This window comes from Myodes glareolus, chromosome 14, assembly GCF_982192425.1.
Source record: "Myodes glareolus chromosome 14, mMyoGla1.1, whole genome shotgun sequence".
In the NCBI taxonomy this organism is placed as follows: Eukaryota; Metazoa; Chordata; class Mammalia; order Rodentia; family Cricetidae; genus Myodes; species Myodes glareolus.
In genome coordinates, this window is record NC_142039.1 from 13,894,526 (window position 1) to 13,916,469 (window position 21,944).

The following is a 21,944-nucleotide window of genomic DNA, read 5'->3' on the forward strand; positions in this document are numbered from 1 at the left end:
ACAATACATACACCCTGCTGCAGCTTGCCACACCTCATCAGGGGTGCTGGTTAAGAGGGGATTCAGAGTACTGTACACACCTTCCATGATCACTCAGCTTGTTAACAGAACGGTGCCTAGAGCAAATACAAGGTACCTCAAAACCTCTCTCCATACCACTGAGTCCTAAGTCTCTTTTGACACTGACGTACCAAGATACATTGAATTCTAGTTTTTGCAATCCCTAGTAGCTGAAGAGGACTGTATCAAGATGAAGCTATAACTCCCTTCTTTTCTCCTTCCCCTCCTTCTGTATATAGAGTGTTCATGATCACGAGGCTTTTCCCAAGCTGGATATGTAATCTAATGTGCAGTTACCTAGCAGTTTTATACCTGGTTGCCCAGTGTGTTGAACTGTGTCTGTAACTTTTCAGGTCTCTTAAGCCACCCACTAGTGTGCCTGGGTCATCTCCTGCGGTGTTCTGAGTCTAGAGACCTGCAGCTCCCCATGTACCTTCACAGACTTGTGTACTCCTGCCGTCTCTTGTAAAGTAGCTGAAAGTGCTCTCAATGAGGGTCCTTTAGCTTTGAGCCTCGGACAAACTCACTTATGGAGGCTTACCCTTTAAAGACAGATTCATCCTGAGCAGCTGAGCTTCCTATGTTTCTTTTCTCAACCTCTGCTGTTGAAGTTTTGGCTTCCCTGTCTCTGTTCTCACTGAGTACTGGCTTTCATTCGGGTTATACTTCTGCGTACGAACTGCCTCTTGCCCCCACTTTTAGCCTTTTAAATCTAAACTTTTGAAGCTGTCTTTTCTACAACTGAGCTATGTCACTATGAACTCCTGGACCTTACGACTTTAGACATCTGATCGTCATGGCTCCGACCTGCGTGAGTGGAACCACAAATAAAGTTTCATTCAGAGAAGAAGCCTTGAAATGAGTGAACCTGTGGTCTTTCTTTTTGAAAGTTACGCTTAGTGTGAGTGTAATGAGTGGATCGGGGGCAGCTGGTGAAAATCGGCTCTTTTCTTCCACCATGTGGGTTCTGGGGGGCAGAGTTAGGTTGTCAGGACCTAAGTCATCTTGCCGGGCACTTCTCTGAATTTTAGAGTCTGAAGAATTGCACTACCCCTGTGGTGTCATCGTCGACCTAGAATAGAATCTGTTCAATGGCCAACATGGGTGGCCGCTAGAGAAAGGGACCTAAGCACAGACACACTCTTCCACTCCTCTTGGGGGAAGTCTGCGTGCTGGTAGGATGCATCTGTCTGGGGAGGGGGACTAGCCAACCTATTTTTAAAGAGATGCAGGTATGGTAATCAAAGTTTCTTTTCAGCTCCTCTGTCACGTGTCCCAGGAAGAAAACATACTGACGAGAATGTGGCATTCTTGCTTGCCTGTGTGCATTTCAGTTTGTTGAGTGAGATTCCCTAAGAAGAAGCATTCCCATTTTTGTCTTCCCTAAAAAGTTGCCAACAATGGAGTGCCAGCATCTTTGATGCCTCTACGTGCTGTTTTCTTATTCTTGATATTTTAGTTTCTTCTCTAGCATCCTGATCAAAGCTAGCAGTGCAACAGAGACTAACCTTCCTTGGTGTCTGGTAGTAATGGGCTGCAACGCCATGTGCAGCCAGGGCAACAGAGTCTGCTGGTGTTTATAGCCAGGGAGCTGATAGCTTGGTGTGAATCCGTGAGGGCTCCATGCCTTTGTGCTGGCCAGTGACCTCCAAGTCATGGCAGCAATGTGATCCCCTGGGGAAATCACGGCCTACCTACAAACAACTCTAGGAGCACAAGGCACAGAGTCATGTGGAAATTCTACTCTCATGCCTAATATACAACAAGCCAAATGAATTTTTCATATTGGCTCTTAAAAAAAAGAAGAAGAAGAAGAAGAAATGGAAGTGTTCCAGCTTTTCTTTGCTTATGTGCCTTTTGGAGTCCTTCGAAGCAGCCAGAGGGGGAGGCCTGTAATGTAAGCACAGAGCGGTGTTTGCAAGTGTGAGCTATAGGAGAGGCAATGATGCTTTGGGAAACATTTTTCTTGGTGCTGAATCGAACAAAGAGTTATTACTGCTGGAAAAAAAAATACCCAGTATCACATTGTTAATACTCTCAGATTTGGGCCTGGAGAACTGTACTGTGAATGGGGTGGGAGATAAACAGAGAGGAAAATGGCAAATTAAGGGGACAGATAGCCAGGAGAAAAGAAGAGGGAAGGCTGCCTGCTGGCATCAGCAGAGGAGAACACATAACCAGTGTCTGATGCATTTCCTTAGGAATCGGTGTGTTTGCAAATTGCTGCAGAGCATCTTAGCAGAACGTAATCTGAGTAACGAAGAGCTGACTAGCACACATAGTTGGAAAAATTCCCTCAGTACTCCTGAAATATAACAGAGCAAGGAACAGTATAATGAAAAATAACACAGAGAGTAGCTAGGGGCTTAACTTATGATCAGTGTTCATTACAACAAATGACACTTTCACTGCAGAGTTACCATAAAGATTATTGACTCTTACATAATGTGGGTCCCATCTGAATAGATTCTAGAACAGCTTAGCCTGTGAATGGGAGGGCTGGAGCAAGATGAGGACTGAAGATGTACCCAATCCCCACCTCCTGTTTTCAATTAGTATTGGAGTACTGCCCATTCAGAACCCTGGACAGAGCCCTCTGCATGGAGTGCTCCCTTCCTGCTTTCAGCATTGACCGATGGTTTTATCTCATACCCAGTGGAGACTGCCTCAAAGAGTGACTGAACTTGTCGGGTGTTTTTATTTCTAAGGACCTTCTGTGTATTCTCCACCAGTTCCTATTTTCCTCAGGCATGCATAATACAGCATCATTTAAAATATCTCTCTGGAAAGAAACTGTGTTTTGTGTAAAACTTTGTGCAGACGAGCATAAGGCATTTTGCAATTCTGTGGTTTCAACTCAAGTTTAGAATGGACAACCCCAGTTCTAGCACAGTGTGCGGCAGCCTGGATGTTTTAGTACCTCTTTGGTGTCTGCCAGATACTCAGTACTTTGTTATTTCATCCTCATGACAATCCCATGATGTATGTACTGTTAATCTCAATACTAGTATACAGATGAGAAAGACCTCTCAGAGAGGCTGAGCAATTTGTCCAAAGTTACCCAGCCACAAAGAATTATAGATGACTTGCAGAACAACTCATGTGAACTTGCTGTAAGTTAGCGTCCATACAAATGCCGACCATGGAAGAAGATGTCATATCCCCTGGTCTCCTCTCTCTCACAGTGTACTGTGTAGTAAGTGTATCTGGGCTTCTCTGTTTTGAACCTGAATCCACAAGAAAATAGAATGCAGCATGTTTGACATATGCATGTTGGGGCTGAGGGTATAGGGTCAGTTGTCAAAGTTCTTGGTGCACAAGTGTGAGGGCCTGAGTTCAATCCTCAGAATCCACATAAAAGCCAGCCAGTTTGGCAAGCACTTGTAATCACAGTGCTGGGCAGGTGAAAATGGGAAGATGCCCAAGACTCACTGGCCAGCCAACCTAGCCAAGTTGTTGATCCCTAAATCCCAGTGAGAAAGCCTATCTCAAAGAACAAGGTCAGGGTTGTACTCCTGAATAATAATACTCAAGATTATTCTCAGACCTTTCCATGTACACATCGCATTCATGAGCATGCCTGTACACACCTCTGCATATCGCACACGCGCGCACACACACACACACACACACACACACACTCAGTCAAAAGTGACCTCGTAAGAGACCACTCCCTGTCAGGATCAGACAGACAGAGAGAGAAGCAATATACATACTTTTGGTGTGCATGCCATCTCTTGTCACAGAAACAAGGGAGAAAACATGCGTGGGTCATCTACACAGGCAAGTCTTGGATCTCACCTTTCTTTCAGTTTTCAGAGTATTGGGTTTCTTTGTTTTGTGTTGTTGTTTTTTAGTTTTGAGGCACGTGGAGAAAATACTTCACCAAGAAATAGAAATTTTACAAACTCATGAGCTTTGATGTACTCGGCAGATTTCATGTTGGTATCCAGTATCATCTGAGGACTTTTTCCCTCATGAAACTTGACTATGATGCCTCGTCTTGTTCCGCAGGCGCTGCCCTGTGTTGTGTAGACCCTCACAGCTGGAGTGGACTCTTCCCACATGCGGATTATTGCATCTGCATGCTCCTTCTCTGTGTGTGTTCCCTTCGAGGCCTTCTGTCCCGTGCCATCGTGGAGTGGGGAGGAGCTGCCACACCCCTGTGCCTCTGGCATCTCCACCGCACACTTCTACTCCACCTCACACTCACCATCTGCACATGGAATGTTCTAACACCTTCCAGGGGTGTTTGGTGGGTGAGATTCTTAGACGAAGCGCTTGAGATTCTTGGATGCAGCGGGCTGTTGTGACAGGTTTCAGCTCTTCCCTGCCCACCCACAGCCACAGTTTGTGCCTGTTGGGGGCATCAGACACAAAAACCAAGACCTGAGAGTCAGCCCCTACTCGCGGTCTTTCCCTGGGTCTCCTCACAGGTTTCTTGCGGGTGCCTGGGATCCTCCAGCAGATCTTGGGTCACAGCCAGCCTAGCCTGTAATCACCTTGGGTTTTAGCCATTTTTCTTCTGTAGACTGTATGTTTCACAGAGACTCTTAAAAACATGATTTAAAAACAAAAATATAAAAATATATGAGAAACAATCTGAGTAGATCAAGGCAGGAAATCGCTTATAAACTTCCTTTTGAGGGTGTTTCCTCCCTTAAACTCAAAATATGCAAATCAAGACTAAAAGGAAGGTGAAAACCAAAAATTTGTTTTTTGAAGCTGTAGTATCTTCATTATTCCTCTCCTAATTGATGCCTTGAACTCAGTGCCCCTGTGTCTCCCTACTATGACGGAACCCCTTGTCACAAGAGCTTGCCCAGCAGCTGATCTTTACATCACCGCCAGGTGTTCAAAGTGGGGACCTGATGGAGAAGCAAAGCTTGATTTGCTGTGAACCAGAGATGCTAGTGACCACACCCCAGAAACTCTGCTCCAGGAGGAAGTTGGCTGTGCCAGGGACAGGGCAGAGGTACCCACTGTCTCTTCCTACTCTTGCTTGGAGTCGCCTGGGTGGCTGGCAGCCATGTGGATAAACCACCATAGATAATCTGTAGCTAAAGACATTCTGGTTTTGAGTCCTAAAACTGTTTGGTTGTTTGGTTTTGCTCTTGGTTTAATCTTTGCGATTTGTAAGTAAAAGTGATTTGTCTCCCCAGAAATCCTTGATTGCTAAAGAAAAAAACTAATACTGTATTATTTTCAATGTTAGGCTTCGTGTTATGATATACTCTAGCACCTTTGAGATGTCAACCCTCTGAGGTTCCATTTACTGTGCCTTGGTTAAGTATAATTGAAGCACCGTTCAAGTTCCATAAAGTACAAGTTATAGATTGATGCTGAAGTGTCCCCCACAGGTTTGGCCTCTTGTTCCCCCATGTGATGGCACAATTAGGAGACTGCAAAACATTTAGGAATCAGATCCTAGCTATAGAAATATATGGGTCACTAGGTGTGCACATATTAAGGTTACACCCAGCCTCTAGTTCCTGCCAGACCCTCTGCTTCCTGTCTGCCATGGTATAAACAGTTTCTGTCACATAACACACATGCATATGTACACGTGCGTGCGTGCACACACACACTCCCTCTACCATCGCTCTATCCATAAGCCAATCCATATTTTTTGGTGACTATTGGGTACTAGGTACAGTAACTAGAAAAATAAAAGTGATTTAGACATAATCTTATTCCAGAGGCATTCATGGTCCATCTGGAAAGTTGGATGTTTTTGATAATCCTAGTAATGCTATACTTGATTTCATTCAGTCAGTGGACATTTACAGTGTATCTGTAGTACACTACCGGGTATCCATTATTTTTCTCACCATTGACCAAATATCTGACAAGAATCACTTAAAGGAAGAAGGACTTGGCTCACGGTTTAAGGAAACATTCCATCATTGTGGAGGTTTGTCAGTAGGAGTAGACCAAGACTGTAGTCAGAAGCACAAGACTGTTTGTTCACATCTCTGTGGGTCAGGAAGCAAAGGGAATGCTGACTCTGGCCTGCCTTTGTCTTTATTCCGTTTTGTACAGTCCAAGACCCCAGTCCATGAGACGGTGCTTCCCACATTAACATGTGTTTTTTCCTCTCTGTTAAACCTCTCTGGAAACAGCTCCACAAACATACTAAGAGCTGTCTCCTAGTGAATCTAAATCAGTCAAGTAGACAATGAGGATTGATCATCACAGCCAGGTAGAGAGCGAACTAAGGAAAACAGTCAGTCAGGTTCCTACCCTCTAAGAATTATTCTTCTGTTTGGTGGAGCAAGAGGCGATAGTAATCATATGAGCAGCATAACACTATTGTGATACACAGTAAGAGGGGGCTTATGTCATCAGCTGAAATTGCTGGTCAAGAAGACCTGGCTGGGGAGATCACATTTGAAGTAGCACCAAGTGAATGTCAGCACTCAGCTGTCCTTTAATGGCAAGGAATTTGCCCAAGAGGAAGATCTCATATAATAAGAGCAGCTAGTGGGTTTCAGGCACATCATGGTCTATGGGCTCAATTAGCATCATTGGGCCCAACACCTCCTTGTGTTTCCGACTGCTTTGTCTATGCCAGTTTCTCTCTTAGGCAGTTCCCTGTCCCACCCAGGCTGATGTGGAGTGCAAATCTGGGTTCTTCACATTTTTAAGTAAACAAAAAGAAAGGTGTTTCTTCCCTCAACAGCTCAGACCCTAGACCTGTTTCTCTTGTTGGCTCTCATGGACCACTTGCTCATTTATCATCCAATTATTTTAGCCAAGGTGACAAGACATCCTGACAGGCTTAGGATGAGCTGAGTAACATGACCTCCAAAGCCATCAGTATCCTCAGAGTTGATGATATTCTTTTCATCAAGGTATTTAAGCTTCCAGTGCCTGTTTCCTCTTCTGTCAATGAGCATGGTGATGGTTTCTTTCTAGGGGAGAACTCTGGACAGGGGAATAATAAGGACCAGTGTCAGAAGTGGCAAGAAAATACCTCCATAAGATCTGGCTGTATAGCATTTTCTCAATAAGTGGTATTTGGGGGAGGGCCGAGCCCATTGTGGGTGGTGTCATCTCTTGGTCCATGAGGAGCAAGTTAGTAAGAAGTACCCCTCCATGGCCTCTGCATCAGCTTCTGCCTCCAGGTTCCTGTCCTGCAAAAGCCTTCTCTTGCTACTTTTGATGATGGAGTGTTATCTGGAACTGTGAGCAACTTTCCTGCCCAAGTTGTTTTTGGTGATGATGTTTGATCACAGCAGTAGTAATGCTGACGAAGACAATTAATGGCAGAGTGTGGGGAGCTGGCCTCGGGCTGGAACATGTAGGCACGGGTCCACATGGGCAGAGCAAGAGAAGCACTCACTGTGCTTGATCCGTCTGCTTTACTGTGGATATAGCACACTTGAATGTGTACACACTGCAGTTGCTGTCCCCTGTGGCCTTTCTCTGGAGGTGCAGGAGTCCCCCACTGCCTACACTGAACCCACCTTTTCCATTGGTGGCCATTGTTTCTAAGAACAGGGTCTCTTTCCATCTCTGTAAGGTGTCTGTTATGGTCAAGCTCACTGGCTTAGGGACTATGCTGGTGCTATTTTGATGACTTGTCATGTTCCTACTTCGATTCACTGTGTATTGATTTACCATTTAACACACAAAGAACAATCTTATTTCCCATATATTCAGGTTTTAGGGTGGTGCCTCAGCATTGGTCCAGCCATCATAAGCTCTTCATATACTTGGTAATTTTATATTGGCAGAATGTGAAGTTTAAGATGATTTATAAAATAAGAACGAAATATCACAATAACTTGTGGTATTTTATTTTATTAGCACCTAGTTATCCAGGTTCCAAAATCTCTTTGGAAAATTACTATTTAACTTTTAAGGCCAGACTCAAGTTATTGGGCTTTGGGTTTTCATAGTAGTGAATTTAAGGAATAATTTTTGAAATAAGTAAATTAACCTCAGGAGAATGGAGGGGGGAGTCCCTCCAGGTATAGTGTTTATCAAAGGAGCCTGTTTGGGGAACTTCCCAGTGTCCTTGGTGTCTTTCCTTTCACCTCTGAGTTCAGTTTGGAAATTGCAACATTTAGCACTTTGCAGTTTAATTTAAAAGGATTACCTATTTTCTTAAATGCTTAAGCAGCGGAGCAAGTTGCAGCTATCGATTTTTCTCTGCATGTATTCCGTGAAAGCTGTTTCTGCCCCTTCCCCAGGGAGCATACCTCCTGAACTGCATGCCTGCTGGTGACAGCTGGGACCTCTGATACATAACCAAAGACTTTGTCTAATATCCTTTCGACTGCTCGGGGAATTTTTATTAAGTAAAAGCATCATTAGAGTAGACAGGATGATGAAGTTTAATGAGCTTCTTCTATCTATGGTATTGTTGGTTTTGCTCTTTCCTGAATCTACTGTTCGTCCCTCCAGTGGGGCAGAGTGAGGCTGGGATGTGTGGAATGTTTTCAATTCTGCCTTCCAGTATGTATGGTATTTTGGCATAGCCTCACGTCTGTGTTCAAGCAGCCATGTATTCCTTTGGGCTGTTTGTATAGATGCTGCTTACCCGTGTATGTTTGTACACTGTTTTTACACTGTGTTGAGCACAGTGAACACTGGGAGAAATGATGGCAAAGATGTGAACGGCCCATATTGCTGCTGGTAGGACTGTGTGGAAGCATCTCAAAAAAAAAATATCATAGCATTTTGAATTAATGAGACTTATCTTGGGAATAGAATGGTTATATGTTTTTTTCTTCAGGACTCAGCAATTTATGTGCTAAGATCCTGTCACCAGCCCCTCATAACTGCTAGATGGGATAAATAAAGACAGTGCAAATGCTTATTAATAATCCAGGCTTCACACTTTGTCCACAAATTTATTTGCAGCAATGTTAAATTTAGCATCTTACCATCAGATTACAGATTACAAGCAAAATTACTTCTCATTATTTTTGCTGGCCATCTACTTAGCTTTTTAAATTGGTTCTTTTCTTGGTCTGTATAAGGACTTTCCATGGAAACACCCAAAACAACAGTAGGGAGGCATATGACACAGCAAACGACTTGAGAGCAGCATATTGCACCTCCCATATACCTGGCATCCCGGAACACAATATTTACACGGCACACAATGTGTTTCTAGTGTGCCTTGGGTATACAGAAACACAAAGGAAGAGAAGTTTGCATCCCCCACTCTCCAGAAGAAAAAAAACATGGTCCTCTTATGAAGAAAACAAGACTGGAAAGTCTTAAATGACATACGACAAGATAATTTAGTCAGGTTTGAACTTCGGAGTACTTGTCTGGGTTGACCCAAGCCCGAAGTTGGCAAGTGGCCGTTTCTCATTTGGATAAGAAAGGTAACAATGGAACCTTCTTCACTGGGCAGCTGTGACAGTGGATAATAAGTGCGTGGAAGCCACAGTGCCATGAACGTGGTGTCATCAGGCGTTCCGCGATGCCTTGAAATAATGAGCCAAGGGCAGGAGTCACTGTGTTAGCCAGGACGTAGGGGTGAGAGCCTAGGAAATCCCACAGTGCGACCTGAAGGCAGAATAGTGGTGAAGACCAGTGAAAGCTGGGGAAGCCTCGAAGCAAGATTGGAAATTGTCTTGTAGAAAGGACCCAGGCCAGCATTCTGGGCAGTAATAACACGGATCATCTAAAACAAAAAGCACAGAGACCCGAATGAATGATAGCTGGTAAATATCTAATATCAGGCCTGGTAAACACTAATATCAGGCCTCAGGTCGACTTAGCATTTTTTTCTTTTATATGTGTATATGTGTATTATGGGTGTCCATGTGTATGCACACATGTATGCTTCCGTGTCCATGAAGATAGAAGGTTGACACTGAGTATTTTCCTCTGTCATCCTCCTAATTTACCGAGACGAGTTCTCTCAGTTGAATTCATCTGTCTGTATTTCAGCGAGGCTAGTTAGCCAGCTTGTTCTGGAGATCCGCGGCCTCCTCTTTTTAACCCCTGGAGTTACAGTTAGATCACTTTTCCTTGGCTTCCAGAGGCCTGAACTTCTGTGTTCATGTTTAACTGAAAAGGGCTTTTTAACCCCAGAGCCATCTTTCCAGCCCCAGCCTTTTCCCAAACACCTCAATGAGATCATATCAGGCTCGACTGCCTTCCCCTTCCAGTTTCCAGGGTGTTGCTAGAATTCCTCCACGGAGCCTCTTTGGAGCAGCTCACCTGCTTTGTAACATTTTGTAACTGATTCTCCAGCTAGGTTGAAGTGGTCAGTGACTTGGAAAGCTTAGATGTCCTCATCAGAGCTGTAACATTAGCTGATCTTTCTGTGGAAGAGGACACAAGGGAATAAAAGCCGAGACATGGCCTTCAGAGGATTTCAGGGCAGTGCTTCATAGCCAAGAGAGAAACCTTCCAGGAAGAAGGCGTGGGTTGGTGCAGTGGTCCTTATGTGGCAGCTCTCCAGAAATGAGATGTTCACAGCAGAAGACCGCAAGAAAACATATGGCTTTGTCTAAGACTGGAAGTGTCCCCTTTCAGTAGAACTCACACATCCGTAATGGGAAACTGTGCATCTCATAATGCTTAATAGAAACACTGATTGCAAAATCTATTCTGATATGCTAGGCTGGAACATTTTGTTGAATAACTGGATTCAATACCCCATTACCTACTAACGGGTAGTAGCTTTCGGTTTCATGGACTTGGTGTGGTCTGTGTACCACTGCTTTTATAAGACACCTCAGTAGAGCTGCTTTTGCAGGTAGCAGTCTGCAGGATCTTTTCCTAAGGGTTCCCATGGTCCTTCCAGGGCATCATCTGCTGGTGGCTCGGGGCATGGCTTTCTCCTTTCACTCTCGTCTTCACAGATGAAGGTGGAGGGCTTTCGTGTTCCTGATCAAGGAGGTTTTGAGAGCAGCCACAAGCCAATTGTGTCTTTGAAATTGACAAGACGTGCTTCTCAGGCTCGGGGGGTAATGGACCCTTTCCTGTCACTTGTATCCTTCGTCGTGGTGGGTTTTGTTCAAACTCACTAACCATCTCCCATTTATCTTCTACAAACCTTAGCTTTCAGAAGTGGGATTTTTCTAGGACTTTTTGCAAAAGACACATCTCCCTCTCCCCCGTTTTCCAGCTTGCTTGAGCACTTTGGCCACTAGTGACTGTAAGCTCATAGGTAATCTTGAGCAAGATTCTCTCTGTCAACACTGTCAGATTGACACGGCCAGGTACCAGTGCCTGTTGGAATCCAAGGACATATGGTCACAATATAGGTTCCAGATCATACAGCAGAGTGCATGTGCGTGTGAGTGCGCGCGCGCGCGTGTGTGTGTGTGTGTGTGTGTGTGTGTGTGTGTGTGTGAGTGAGTGTGTTTAGGAGGAGGACTAGGTAGACTGAGTCATGAGTTTTGTGAGATGTTAAAGGTAGTGATGGCCTTTAGAGCATCTATCGCGTGCCAACATGGACAGGATTGTCCCATGCTACCGTCTCGCCTGCAAGAACCACACGGGACACAGGATCCTATTGCAGAAATAGCTTTAATGCCCCTTGGGAGAGCGAGCATCAGCCAACATGGCGGAGACCCAGATAAGATGGAACCCATCCCTTATAAAGGAAACAGACCCTGCTTTGGATGTGTCACTCTTGGATTGGTCAATTGTCCATAATCCCAGGTGAATGCCTCGGGAGTAGGCGGGGACTCAGTGGGAAATTACCGAGCACATGTGCGTTCACCTGGTGGTGAAGCCGGATGTCAGCGCCATCTTGATAATGGAGAATGTGGCTGCGGCCTTCTACATCTCCCCCTAATTTTACTTCTTTGCAGAAAGGCAACTCCCTAGGAAGGTAAAGATAGAGGTCGCACTTCCCAAAATGAAAACATTAAAATGGGCTTACACGGAATCTGCCCCTAGGCTCATGACATCTGGAACCTATCCGGCCTGCCCTCTGCCAATTTTCTGGGAAAGGGAACATATATGGCAGGAAACCCTTATGCAGAGCGACTTATCTCTCAGAGAGGGCCATTCTCTGTGCGATGCTTTTCAGCTCGACAACCTTCAGGGCTGGCTAAGCCAAGCATTCCACCCTGTGCCATGGACCATTGTCCTAGGGGTGCAGGAGCTGGTTGGCATAAACCTTACTGCTTCAACATAGATAACCACATATCAGTAGAAGCTCCCTGTTCCAGGGCAGCCAGCGCTGTGCAAAAACCACTTTGTCCCTAAGACTTTGGGATTTGAATCAGCAGACCATCCAGAGGAGAAACATTATTCCATAGCATAGGACTGTTCCAAAACATTTCCATCCCTACCCATTCTTTGAAGTAGGGGATGAAGGACACGACCCAGGGCTGGAATCCTTTGGCCAGGCTTATGTCCACTCGCGTGGAGTTGATTGTTACGATGGACCGTCTCAAGGAGGACAGCAAATCATCAAAATTCTCCTGCAAGATACAAAGACAATTCTCGGGACAAGTTAGCCACTTTTATAAAGTTCTCATATGGTACACTGGTCACACATAAGGCTGGAGTTTCCATTTATAGCCCAATTGGGCAAGCTGCCATAAGATATCCACCTGTTCTTTATTCTACCTCTAATAGATGTATCTATGGTAGCCTGTTGATCCAGGGCTGTAGCCATTGTGGTAGATAACTGATTGAGGGTCTCTGTTTTCCATGGTATAGGCTGTGCTGCCATTTAAAAAATGTATAATGAACAGAGCATCGGGGGCAGTTCCTTTATTATTCCCCCTTTTTTCAATTTTAACAAGAACTGGTAAGTCCTCCAGTCCAATTACCTAGAAGATAACTAGACAATTGCTTAATAATCTGGGATCGCAGGGGCATAACTCTCCAGCTGCATCAAGAAGTCTGTAGTATCCAATTCTTAATTTGAATAACCATGGCATTTTGTAACCTGTTTTGAAGATACCCATAGTGTTTAGCAGAAATAACTGACAGGATAAGGGAAACTGATAGCAAGCAATAACTGACAAATCAAGGGGAAATCCAGCAGCACAGCAATGGCACAGCAACAACAGCATAGCAATAACTGACAGACCAAGGGCAGGAGCTGGACCATCCCTCAGGAACCTGCTAGCTCCGCAGCAATCAGGTCAGACAGCTCCCTAGCAGAGGCTTTGTCCTCAGGCCTCTGGACAGATGAATCCATAGCATGAATGTCAGTAGATGTATGTCAGCATTCCTAGAAAAAAAAAAAACATAAACAAACTCTTCTCCCAAAATAACATTTAAGAGTATTAAAAAACTCAGTGTAAAAATTTAGCACAGTCAGTACTGGAAGTAGGCTGGTCTTGAACTTAGAGATCTACAGGTCTCTGTTCCAAAGAGCAATCTTGTTTGCCTGTGCCATTACAGTAGGCCTTAGAATTAAACCATTTTAAATCTGGCACAGATGAGATTATTGTTTTAAAAATATGAGAAAACCGTTTTCCTGTTTTCAGCCTGGAGTCCTAAGATGATGTGGCCACTGGGGAACCCATACGGGGGTCTCTGTTTTTTACGGTATGGGCCGTGTTGCCCCAGTGGCGCCTAGGAAAAACCCAGGCCCTGTTTGTTGATATTAGATTTAAGATTTATTGGCTCCCGTATTTCTTGCTGGTACGGTGACCTCGGGCTCCAGAGCCCGCCCGCCATCCAAGGGCTGTGTGCGGCCCTGGGCCTGCTCGCTGCATGGATCCACATGTCCCAGGCCAGGAAGTGGCGGCTCCACCCCCAGGCGCCCCTGCCTTCCCCGCGGGGCTAGCCTAGTTCTCTGAGGTCTGAGGCTGTGTTGGTGGCGGAGTGTGGCGGGAGCCGACACTCAGACCGAGGCGGCACAGGTGGCCACATCTCAAGGTCCGCGCCAGAGTCGTTGCGGCTCAAGGGGCCGATGGGAGAGGCGGCGACCAGGGCCGCTTTCCTACTAGCCAACTCTCAACACCTGTGCCACAGCAAAAGCGGCTGTAAACTCTCACAGATCCAGCCAACGACCCAATCACCCCAAAATCCAAGGGCCCTTCGCATCCACCTCCCTGCGGATCCTGAAACACCAGACAAGCCAAGTGTATATACAGCAATCTTTTAGGAGGACTTGAGTTCTTAAAATGCTAAGCAGTTCTTAAAAACTTAAGTCGCACTATGTAGATGTAATACGGTACTGCCTGTTTACTGCGTCTAAACCTTAATTGTGCTTTTATTATGATAATTACGACCAGTCCTGCCTGAAGTTAGCATCGTTTAGCATAGCCAAATGGAACCAGAGCCATTTTAGCCTCAGAGACCCTCACAGTTTTAGGTACATTGCAAGGTACAATTAGGTACAATTTTGGCCTGGCAGCTTGTGGCACCGCTCTCATTCTCGGTATGTGACATCCTCCAGGCCAGGCACCAACTGAGCCGCACCAATTGAGCTGGTGCAACGTGCTCCCCACCATAGCCATAGAGCAAAGCTCCGCTCCAGCCACAGCTGCACCCACTCCGAGCCCAAACCGGTGTACGGAGCAAAACAGAACTCAGAGAAGCAGGCTTGCAGATCTGCAATCATTGAAAGGACCTCATTTAATCTTTTAGGGAATTTGGGCATCGTTAGTCTCTCTGGCTGCTTCCTGCTGTTATTGGGCCGCTGAATTTTAGGGGTATACACTACAACATTTCAGGAGGTCTCGGTGATTCAAACCACGTGGATCTCAAGCACATACTTAGGCTCCCATCCTCCGTGGAGGCGAAAACAGAACCTCTTTTCCAAAACATCATATCCTTAGCAGTTTTTAAGTTTAAATATCTTTCTCCTATCCAGTACACAAAAGACAACATGAACAACATAACATTAAGCTTTTGACCTTGTAAATCAGCCTTCTCCCCCATTTTTACTTTCTTAGAATAACTGGGGGGTCCTTTTTAACTTATTTTCTTTTCTGTCTCCCCCATTCTTTATCGGAGGGTCATTTTTAACTTATCTGGGTGTGCGCATAACCTCCCACTGCTGTTCAGTTTCTGATATGCTCTCTGGACTTTAGAGCGTACCTCTCTAAGCATGCATGCCTGCAGTTCTGAATCCTCCTTGTGTCCAAGGGGTCTCCGGTGGTGCAAAGTTCTTCTTCTTCCCGGGTATGGCACCAGATGTCCCGCGCTACCGTCTCGCCTGCAAGAACCACACAGGACACAGGATCCTATTGCAGAAATAGCTTTAATGCCCCTTGGGAGAGCGAACATCAGCCAACATGGCGGAGACCCAGATAAGATGGAACCCATCCCTTATAAAGGATACAGACCCTGCTTTGGACATGTCACTCTTGGATTGGTCAATTGTCCATAATCCCAGGTGAATGCCTCGGGAGTAGGCGGGGACTCAATGAAAAATTACCAAACACATGTGCGTTCACCTGGTGGTGAAGCCAGATGTCAGCGCCATCTTGATAATGGAGAATGTGGCTGCGGCCTTCTACACAGGATCGTTCCTGTGCGTCTAGCTCCCTCTTTCCTGGAGCCCTCCAAGGCTGCAGAGAAAGCTCATCTCCATCCTGTAGAAGAGAACATCAGACTGTGGTGACTTAGCGCTATCCCTAAGGCCGTGTAGCATTGAGAACTGAATACAGTGCAGAATGGATCTGAGTACACAGCTGGATCTCTTCTCCCCAGGGCCCTGCAGTCCTGGATGCTGTGGGCTACATCGCAGAAGTAATGTGCTATCTTGGAAGTGACAGAGTGTTCAGGGCTGAGGGATGGCTGGGGTCTTCCTGGGTGCAGAAGTGGGAAGGAACGGGACAAGTGGAGGAGGCTGGATTCTACAAAGTCCTAAACTTTAGAGCGTATTGGAAGGATTACAGTGTGGTCGCCTTTGCAGACCAGTGATCTGTCTGTCATACCTGGAAAATGGAGGTCCCCCTGGGTAATAAGGAATACAACCAAGAATGGTACCCAAGAATTTAGACCCTGAGGTATGTGTCATCACTGCCCTACCACAGCCCATCTCTCAGTGGGGATAGCTGCTCAGGACAAGGCTGACTCTCATCTGCCCACATAGCTGGAGGAATTAAAGGATCACACAGGGGACAGAGGCATCATCCAACCCTTCAGTGACTCACTGAGGAAGTGGGGCAATGCATTTAGCTCAGCCATGGTTGCTTCCTTCAAAGAGAATTAAAACCTTTCTTCTACAGTGTTTAAAGCATGGTCATTGATAGAAAATAGCATGTTATTTTTCAGAGAAAACTCCTAATGAAATAAGATAACCATGTGATTAACTCTACTTAACCACTCTGAGTAGAACTCCGTATCATAAGCCCTCGTTTTCAAAAGTGTTTTCTGCCTACTTCCAGTAGATTTGCCATGGTGCCCAGCCTAGAGCTACCCTGTAAGGAAAGTCCCTTACTTACAGGTGAGGAAACTGAGGCATGGCAGAGGGCAGGTGCCTGTGCAAGCTGCTGCTGATTTGCTCAGCAACAGTGTTTAATGGTCAAAACTCAGACTGAAACACCTGCGGGGAGTGCTTAGCCCTTTGTAGTGCGTTGCCCCAAAGCCCCGGGAAGCCTAGGCACACACAGTGTGAGCTGAGTGTCAAAGGCAGTAATTAAAACCCTGGAACATTCTTGCTCTTTCTCTAAGGGAAGGAGAGCCTTGCTGCGTGCCACGTGACTTTAGCATCTCCTTCAGAAATGACTTTTCTGGATCCCTGCCCCGCTAGGGAATGTCCTGCTTGCCCGTGTGGTTCGCTTCATTCAGGCCATGCCTGTCAAGTCCTTCATGAGACTTGAGCTCCCGTGACCCTCCATCACCTCTTGTTGTTGGTATGCCTTTGCTAATACTGAGGTAGTTCTGCATTTCCCTGTTATATTAGTTATACTTTCTCATCGCTATGACAGAATACCTGACAGCCACAATTTAAAAGAGGAGGATTTATTTTGTCTCTTCATTTCAGGGGATACCAATCCATCATGATGTAGGCATAGCGTTGAAAGCTTGTGGCATGGCTTGGATCACCCTTTGATGATAAGGAAGCAAAGTGGGACCAGAAGCTAAACCCAGGGTATAATTCTAAAGACCCCCCCCCAGTGGCCTACATGTTCCAATTAGGCCCCATATTTCAATAGTTCTGTAGACATGTGCCCCCCACGAAAGAATTGTGCCATTGACTAAAGATCAAGGGTTCAAACCCAGCCTTTGAGAGCATTTCACATTCACACCAGAACCCATATGAATGAGCTGTCTTGTTTCTCTTGGTTTTTCTAATCCATCAAGTCTGATGTTGTCTGAGTTTGAGCATGTGTATTTCTTTTTCCTTTGTGGGGATAAGAGGTTGTAAAACAGAGGGGAAATATAAGAAATCAGTGTAACAGATGATCCTGAGATCAGGGACATCCTTGTGAATGCACAGGACAAAGTCAGATGTTGGCTCTGTACCATGCGAGAGAACCTCAGAGATGAGAGTTCTCCAGGGCGAGTGTGTGACCTTGGGTGAGGAGATCACAGAGGCTGTTTGGTTGAAAAGTATTTTTCCAAATGTGTAAATTAAGGTAAAGAGTAGGATGGCCAGCCTGCTTTGGCTCAGTGTGCTCTATTTATTGTCTCTGGGCGAGATTCTGGGAAGGAAATACATAGGCAGAGATATTGACAGCATGGGAATCAGGTGGCAGAACTAAGGCTGGACTTGCTTTGTGCACCATTAAAAGCCATTAGTTCTTTCTGGGTTATAGGACCCCAGGTGTCCAGGCCACTCTGACCATTATGCTAGTACAAAGCTCTCCAAGCTCCTAATTGCTGCAGGGCTGAAGCCTATCCGCAGGCTCCCTTGTAACCTGTACAGATATATGCTGCCTCTTTGATACAGGAGGATGACTGTCCCTTTTACCTGCAGAGCAGTCCCCACACCTGGCTCTGGGTTCCATCCCCTATGAGCTGTAAACTCTGAATTCTCAGCTCTGTAAGGGCAGACCTCTCCATCACCACGGTTGGAACAACCACCTTCTAAACTGACACTTGGGAGTCTGCAGAAGAGCAAACATAATGTTACCTATTGAAACACCAGTGCCTGGCTTGCCACCTACGAAGGAGACAATTCCGTTTGGCGGGTCCTCCCCTCAACTTGTCAGCCAGAGTGTTGACGGCAGTCAAGCGCATCCTTGTGTTCCTCACTGTGTGTAGTCATACAGCGTTAGTGTCAAAACTGGGAGAAGGGGTTAGGGGTGTGGCTCAGGGACAAAGCACTTGCCTAGCATGCCTGTGGCCCTGCACTCATCTTCAGCAGTGCACCATAAGTAAATCAGTAAGCAAACAGACCCAGAAACAAACCTTCAGAAGAATAGATGTGATGCTGAGTAGGCATGAGGACCAGGGACTGCTTACACAGAGAGGTGGGACTCTTGGCTGACACTCATCCCGTTAACAAAGAGCAGGTGCAACTGTGACCGAGGCCAGGCCTTTACTCTACAGATACCAAGGACTGAGAGGTGCATGGAACTCTCTGGAAAACACAGTTCTATTACCAAGGGGAGTTAAGGCTGAGCTCTATTTATTTTAGGGTGGCTTTAATTTTGTTTAATCAGAATTACTCATAAATTATGGATTAATTACTATCTACCGCTCAGTTAAATCCTTTCAGCAATAGATGCCATCCACTGTAATTGTGGGGCACTTTGTCAACATTTAATCAGCGGTACTTATTAATGTGGCATTGATGTGTGATGGCCGTCCCCACACTATCCATCATCCATGAGCAGCCAATCTGATCTCTAAGACCATTGCTCTTAGTCACATTAACTAGCCCCTGGGCTTTCAGTCCAAGCATTGGTACTTACTGCTCTTGAAATGGATATTCTGTCTCTCAAGTTCAATGAGTCCTTTGTCCTTATAAGTATAAATACTCTAAATCTTTGGAACACGGCTGTAGAAGGGCTTTGTAAACATGACCTGTGTTCACAGTCCCTTCCTCTTCCTGCACCCAGTCCAGGAAGTGTGAATTACCAAGAACCTTGTCTATGGTAGAAAACCATAGCACAGGGGGTATGCACATACATGCCTGTCTACACACGCATGTGTAAAATCATAAATTCTTAGAGTGGATGAGGCAGAGTAAACAGAACATTTTTCACTTGTCAAACATACCTGGTGCTTGAATATTTAAAGTTCTTTCTAAAGAAACAGACTGGCAAACAAAGCTCATGACTTTACCCTCTCTCTTTCTCTCTTCAGCCTCTACGGCAGACACATGCAGGCGAACCCAGAACCCCCAAAGAAGAATAACGACAAATCAAAAAAGATCAGCCGGAAACCCCTAGCAGCCAAGAACAAATAAGGAGCAGACACTCCGGACTCCAGCCTCCTCTCTAGCTCTCCTGGCCTTCCTCGCTCTGTCTCACAAATCAGTACAATGTGCCTGTGCCTACTTTAAAAAAAGAAAAGAAAGAAAAGAAAATCCTTTTCCGTTTCTCCTTCCAGTGCTTGAGTGCAACCTCACCTTTGCACTTTTGAAATTCTTGTGGTAGGTGGTACATTTTTATAAAGCCTTAAATCCATTCCCATTTGTTTCCTTAAAATTGCCAAAGGCAGGAAACAAAGCTCTCATTCTCCTGCAAATTCCATGGTAGGCACGGGTTTCAGTTCCTTGAATAAACGTCACAAGGCTGCTTATTATCAAAAGAATAATTAAAATCATGTAACCACTTAAATGTCACAGTTAACACTTTTAACACTTTTCATTCTTTCTGTTTATTCACATAACTCATTATTGTGCCTTATTAAAAAAAATCTTCCTTCACCGCCAAGCTATTATGTTCATTTAACTCCAAAATGATTTTAATAAAGTCTTGAATTTATATCACACATTTCTTCTTGACTAAAATAAAAAATTAACCTAGTATTGGGGTATATACATTTTTTATTACTCCCTCACCCCCCAAAAAATTTACCTCATCTAATTTTGATTGTAGATGATCATCAATGAATATTAAAGAAATAAAAAAAATTAAAAAATCATTGTTGCTTTCCTCTCGCATCAATTTATCAGGTTTCTTTCTTTCTTCTCCTTTGAAGACTGTTTCTAAATTAAGAAGGAGGAGAAAAACAAATCTCTAGGAGATTCTGGCAGAGGATTTTGAAAAGCTGTAATCTTTCACCAAAGGAAACTCTGACTTTTGCCAGTGCTTGCTAGACAAGGACTGTGGACGAAGGGAAAGAAAAACTCAAGTGTGTTGGTTTTTTTTTTTTTTAACTGGAGAGAATCTGTTCACACAGAAACATTCTCCTAAGAGGTTGATGTCAAAGAAGTTGTACAAATGTGCACAATCTATAGCACACCTGGTACAGAGACCACCGTGACAGGGTCATTAGATGACCAGTTCTCAACCCTCTGCATTGGGCAGTTTTCCTTCTCGCCAGCAGTGGTGGGGGGCGGGGGGTGAAAATAATCCCAAACACAAGTTTTGTGGGAGCACCTGGAGACCTTACAGCAAAAGACAGGTAAGATGAGATGCACTTCCGGCGGGCTATGGGGGAAGGAGCTAACATTTCCCTTGCAATACTTGCCATCCATTTCCCAGCTTTGCCCTAAGCGAGCCAGAGTCAGACAAAAGGCCTTGAATTCATTTGGTCATGAAGTTCTAATCTCAGCTGAAAGCACTACATTCCAAATTCTTTTTTCTAGTTAGTACCCTGGGAACCATTACCCATGGGAAGCCCCGACTGCCACCCCCTGGTCCAGGCTCCAAAGGATGTTCACAGAAACAGAGTTGGCCTCACCATGTTTTTTTTTTTTTCATTTTTATTTTAAAGCTTGTGAAGCTGTACAATGAAGAACACTGTTACTACTATTGCATGACAGACGTCTCCAACAATTAAATTAGCAGCAAAGTATTAGAAAAAAGCAGCAATCTGAAAGTCTATAAGAAATTTCTCTTTCGGAAGATGAGCTTTCTGGGTAGGAATATGGGCCAAAATTTACATTTGTTACGAGGCAGTATCCTCCAAGAGCAGGAGGAAATAAAAAGGCAAAAACTCACTAGTAATCAAAAAAATACAAATCAAAAATAAGCAATGTCTAACAGTGAGAAGTGAGCAAATCTTTTTGAGGTGGGCCCTAAATGTTAGAGGAGGAATGGGAGGTACGCATTCTTCTCTACTGCCACAGGGAATATAAATTTCCATCGAGGCTGGGTGTAGCACTTCAATAATGCACACAGCAAAGACCTAAAATCATTTCCTTCCGAACAAGAATTTTTACTTCCAAGGATGTATCCTGGAGGCTCTGCCAGAGGTACAAACGAGGAGTGGTGTGTGAAGACTGTCCTGGGGGCATGGCAGCCGTGACTAAATGTAGGGAGAGCCAGCTGACCAAATGGAGGAATTACAGAGTGTCCACGGTCAATGAGCAACGTCTCAGGACAGTGGGGAATATCTGATTATACCAGATGGTTAAATAGCAAAAAGATCTTCAAATTATGAAAAGATGATCCTAATTTTATCTTTTTAAAGTTATCTTTGTAGTATGTGCATGTAAAACTACATCGAAGAGGTTGATGAATTATTTCTGCATTGTGGACTACGATTCTTTTTCTCATTTTATTTTTTTAGCCTGACTCTGTGCTTTTAAACTTCTAAACTGACCATGTAACTTGTAATCCAAAACATCAAATGCATATTTTTTTCAGAATGAATGTGGTATATTATATATATATATATATATATATATATATCATAGTCCAGAAAATAAGATCATGTATTTAAATTTAAAGCATAATATAAAATGTCACGTTAGCATTTTTTGTTACTAAAATGGATTTCCACATCCTTTTTAAAAAGATTTCTTTTATTATTTATGTATGTGTATGTGTGCAGGTGCATATATCTACAGGTGCCCACAGACACCAGAATCAGACCTCCTGGAGCTGGAATTGCAGATGGTTGTGAATCTCCCACGGTGGGTG

General features: G+C 44.6%; 1 protein-coding gene across 1 annotated transcript in view; it reads left to right on the forward strand.

The window, feature by feature from the left end:
- Rsu1 (Ras suppressor protein 1) overlaps positions 1 to 19,995 on the forward strand; it is a 179,622-nt gene extending 159,627 nt beyond the window's left edge. Inside the window, exon 9 of the mRNA XM_048460984.3 lies at positions 19,216 to 19,995. Within this exon, the coding sequence (XP_048316941.1) occupies positions 19,216 to 19,318 (103 nt within the window). The 3' untranslated portion in view covers positions 19,319 to 19,995. The remainder of the gene's footprint in view (positions 1 to 19,215) is intronic.
- The last annotated feature ends 1,949 nt before the right edge of the window (positions 19,996 to 21,944 follow it).